Source organism: Felis catus, chromosome A1 (genome assembly GCF_018350175.1).
Source record: "Felis catus isolate Fca126 chromosome A1, F.catus_Fca126_mat1.0, whole genome shotgun sequence".
Taxonomy (NCBI): Eukaryota; Metazoa; Chordata; class Mammalia; order Carnivora; family Felidae; genus Felis; species Felis catus.
Window position 1 is genome coordinate 83559393 of NC_058368.1, and position 3986 is coordinate 83563378.

A 3986-nucleotide genomic window follows, 5' to 3' on the forward strand; every position below is an offset into this window, starting at 1 on the left:
ATCAGCACACATATTTATTTGTATCAATGATCAAAGCAATAGAAAAGTAAAACAACAATTAAAAAAAAGAACTGGAATCGTAACCAGCATAGAGGGTTGCTCCAGGTGGTATGTAAAGTTTTTTCTATAAGATGTTTTTCAGGAGCCCAACTCAGAAGACCCACATGAAAAGGCAAAGCACCAAGACTTTTAGAAGAGGACATGATATGTGCAGACATGGGATTTAACACAGAACCATTTTGAGCCAGATCAGAGCTGAAGCATGTGCAGAATTCCCCTGAACTTCTCTACCTTTAACTTTAGAGGATTACAACACTAAAATCTGCTCTGGAGGCAGATCCTAGGCAATTTTTTGAACTTGAGACATATGCACTATCATGTAAATGTGCTAAGTATGCACAGTAAACCTGGAATGCCTAAGTAATAGAATACGTATAAGTTCCCTAGTATATATGCAAGCTTCTGGCCTCTGCCCCATCTGCATACTAAATAAAAGCTAATTGCACTATCCCCAAAGAGATACAATGCTTTAGGAAATATCCCCAGTATTCTCCTTAGTTACTGCAAGGAAATAAAAGCTTCCATACCAGACTGACTGTATGCCTTGTATGTGCTACTGGCTTGCATTCACCAAGCGAAGGGACCCATTGTGTCCAGTAACAGAATGGGAGGACATGGAGAAATAATAAACACCAGTGGTATTTAGGCACTCGCATTATTCATGTTACAAGGTTTCACATTTTTGACAAAATTAGTGCTGATGCACTTTTCAGCATAACTGGCATTGGCAGTTGCTGAATACATTAGTAGTATTACCTATGGTATAACCTCAAGTAACAGCACCCATGCACCCCTGAGCAGATGTGGATGATTTAGACTGTCAGAATCCTTCCCGTGTCACACCACGAATCCCTTGACATCTTGCCAAGACCCTTTTAAAGGCCCCGGTTACATCTGTGTTTCTCAAGCTGTAAATGAGAGGATTTAACAAAGGAGTGAGAATGGTGTAAAAGGCGGAGAAGACCTTGTCTTTGATCGGTGTGTGGTAGGATTGGGGAACCATATATGTATACAGGGCAGCCCCATAAAACAAGGTCACCACCATTATGTGTGATGAGCAGGTGGCAAAAGCCTTCTTCTTCCCTTCTGCTGACTTCATCTGGTGCACTGTGATGAGAATTCGGGCATAGGAAGCAATTATCACAGAGAAGGGGATCAGCAGCATCATGACACAGCAAACATACATTACCATTTCATAGGCAGCTTTGTCACCACAGGCCAGCCTCAGCATGGTAGGTGCTTCACAGAAGAAGTGATTGATCTTGCGGGAACTGCAGAATGGGAGACTCATGGTGATCGGAGTGAGGAGGAAGCTGTCCAAAGCACCACCAAACCAAGAGCTGGCCAAGATCATCCAACAGACCCGGTGGCTCATAAGAACAGGATAGCGAAGCGGGTTGCAGATGGCCACATAGCGGTCATAAGCCATGAGTCCTAGCAGGAAAAATTCAGCCCCCACAAAGCCCATGTAGAGAAAGTGCTGGGCTGTACAGGCAACGAAGGAGATAGTCCCCTTGCCCACAAGATAATTGACCAGCATCTTGGGCACAATGGTAGAGATGTACATCATGTCAATGAAGGAGAGGTGGCTGAGCAGGAAGTACATGGGGGTATGGAGGTAAGGGTCTATATGGATCAGGAAGATCATGACCCCATTAACTATCATGGCCATGAAGAATACAGCACAAATTATGCTGAAAAGGAAGCCTGAGGTTGCACCATGAGTGAAGAGCCCTATGAGGGTGAAGTCACTGGAACAAGTTTTATTGTCTCCAACCATGGTGTTAAGTTGGACCTAGAGTGATAAGGAAATAAGTGGGGGGTTAAAGAAAATTCCAGTAGATAATATGAATCATTTAATATGTAAGTATAAGCATTAGTAAATTAAAATTACTTGTATAATATTAAACATTTTGTTCATGTGTATATATTGTGGAGTGGATTTGCAGTTTCTTTCTTGGATATTTCTTCTTGTTGAGGAACAATTTTGAAGCTGAGACTCCATGGCATGAAGACGAATGGATATTTGACAATTGATCAGTTTAAGGGAGTGTAGTTATTGAAGAATATGTGGACCCCACAGATGCTTCACCTAAAGTTGGCTTCATGTTTATTTAAAACACGGATAGGGCTGTAAAACAATTGATTGAGTTAATTCAAATAACCAAATAATTTAGGAAGATGTTTTATTGAATTGGGAAGTTTATGGCAACTATGAAACTGACCTGCCTCATCTAGACATAACCATTAAGTTGTAGATATGGCTGAAAATTATGCAATATAGTAAATTGGATCACTGCATTGTCCATCTGATCATTATTCAACCTTATTTTTTTCTTCACTCATTTGTTGAATTAGTAAATTGTACACCTGAAACTACTATTATACTGTATGTTAACTAACTGGAATTTAAATAAAAACAAACCAACAAAAAGATAAAGTGATTCTATTATATAATAAAACACACTAAATAAAATTACAGGCATTGTTCATTAAAATATCAGAGAACCTGGGGCGCCTGGGTGGCTCAGTCAGTTGAGCGTCTGATTTTGGCTCAGGTTATGATCTCATGATCAGTGAGCTGGAGCCCTGCACTGGGCTCTGTGCTGACAGCTCAGAGCCTGGAGCCTGCTTCAGATTCTGTCTCCCTCTCTCTCTCTGCCCCTCCCCCACTCATGCTCTGTTCTCTGTCAGAAATGAATAAACGTTATTTTTTTAAATATCAGAGAATCTGAAAAAAAAACACACAGTAATGCCCCATAATTATGAACTACTCTCAATTATAAATGTGGATTAAAATCTCCCCCAAATTAATATTAGTTATTAAACCCAGAAATGCATTAAAAAACCATATCTGCAAATCTGTTCATATAAACCCACTCCCTCTCCTTTTGTTAAAAAAAATAATGTTTATTTTTGAGAGAGAGAGAGAGAAAGAGGGAGAGTGAGCATGAACAGGGGCTGAAGCTCAGAGCCCGACACAGGGTTCAAACTCATGAGCTGTGAGATCATAACCTGATCCAAAGTCAGACGCTTAAGTGACTGAGTCATGGGTTCCCCTCCCTCTCCCTCCTAATATGCTTTAAAGTTCAGCATTATTTGTGGGCTAACGATAAAAGTCCTGAATGTGGTTTGCATGAACTTTGGTAGCCTGAATATTCAGGACTCTGTTCTCTAGTGCTTTGTCAGTTTCTCACATTTGTCTCCAAGAAAATAACCAGACTCAGAAGTTCCCCCTGCCTGGAACACGATTATTCTCTATTTATGTGGTTTCTATAATCCCAGGTCTCAGCTCACATAACTTCCCACATGGACCCTTTCTGGTGTCAATAATAATGTCAAATACTCTCATGATATGTTAACATATTTGTTCATAACATCAACAAAATATTGATACAAAATATCAACAAAAATGATGAAATAGCTGGTACTAAACTTGGAGAAAAGTGTAAAATTGAAATTCTAATAAGAACTTTTTTCTGGAGAAACTTGGTGAAATAATTCTAAAGTGTATCTGAAAGAATGAGCATATGTTAAATGTCCAGAGGGAAAAATGTTAAAAATTGACAGTACATTCACCTCTGTAACACCTATGCAAAATATGGAAGCTGAACAACTAGACAGAAAAGACAGATTAGAAATAAACATCCCTCACCACCACCAGTCTCCAAAATATACAGAAAATCATAGCATGTAAGTGGTTGCTACACATAAGAATTCAAATAAATGGAAGGATTAATTTAATAATATTTATATGGAAGTGAAGGAAAACCAAAAATATCACCCCAAACTCTTTCTCTGACATAAAAGTTATTTTGAGCTGAAGGAAATTAAGCAGAAGCAAACTCAGATAATTCTCTTTTCTACATAAAGGCAGAATATAAATCATCCTTTTCCTAGAGACAGACTCTTAGCCCAGAGATGGC

The 3986-nt window shown here is 39.2% G+C and overlaps 1 protein-coding gene across 1 annotated transcript; it reads right to left on the reverse strand.

The window, feature by feature from the left end:
* Nucleotides 1–880: 880 nt before the first annotated feature.
* On the reverse strand, nt 881–1841 carry LOC101101026 (olfactory receptor 2T6). The gene has a single exon (XM_003980567.2). The coding sequence runs from the start codon at nt 1838–1840 to the stop codon at nt 881–883; it is 960 nt and encodes a 319-aa protein (XP_003980616.1). The 5' UTR covers nt 1841.
* Nucleotides 1842–3986: the final 2145 nt, after the last annotated feature.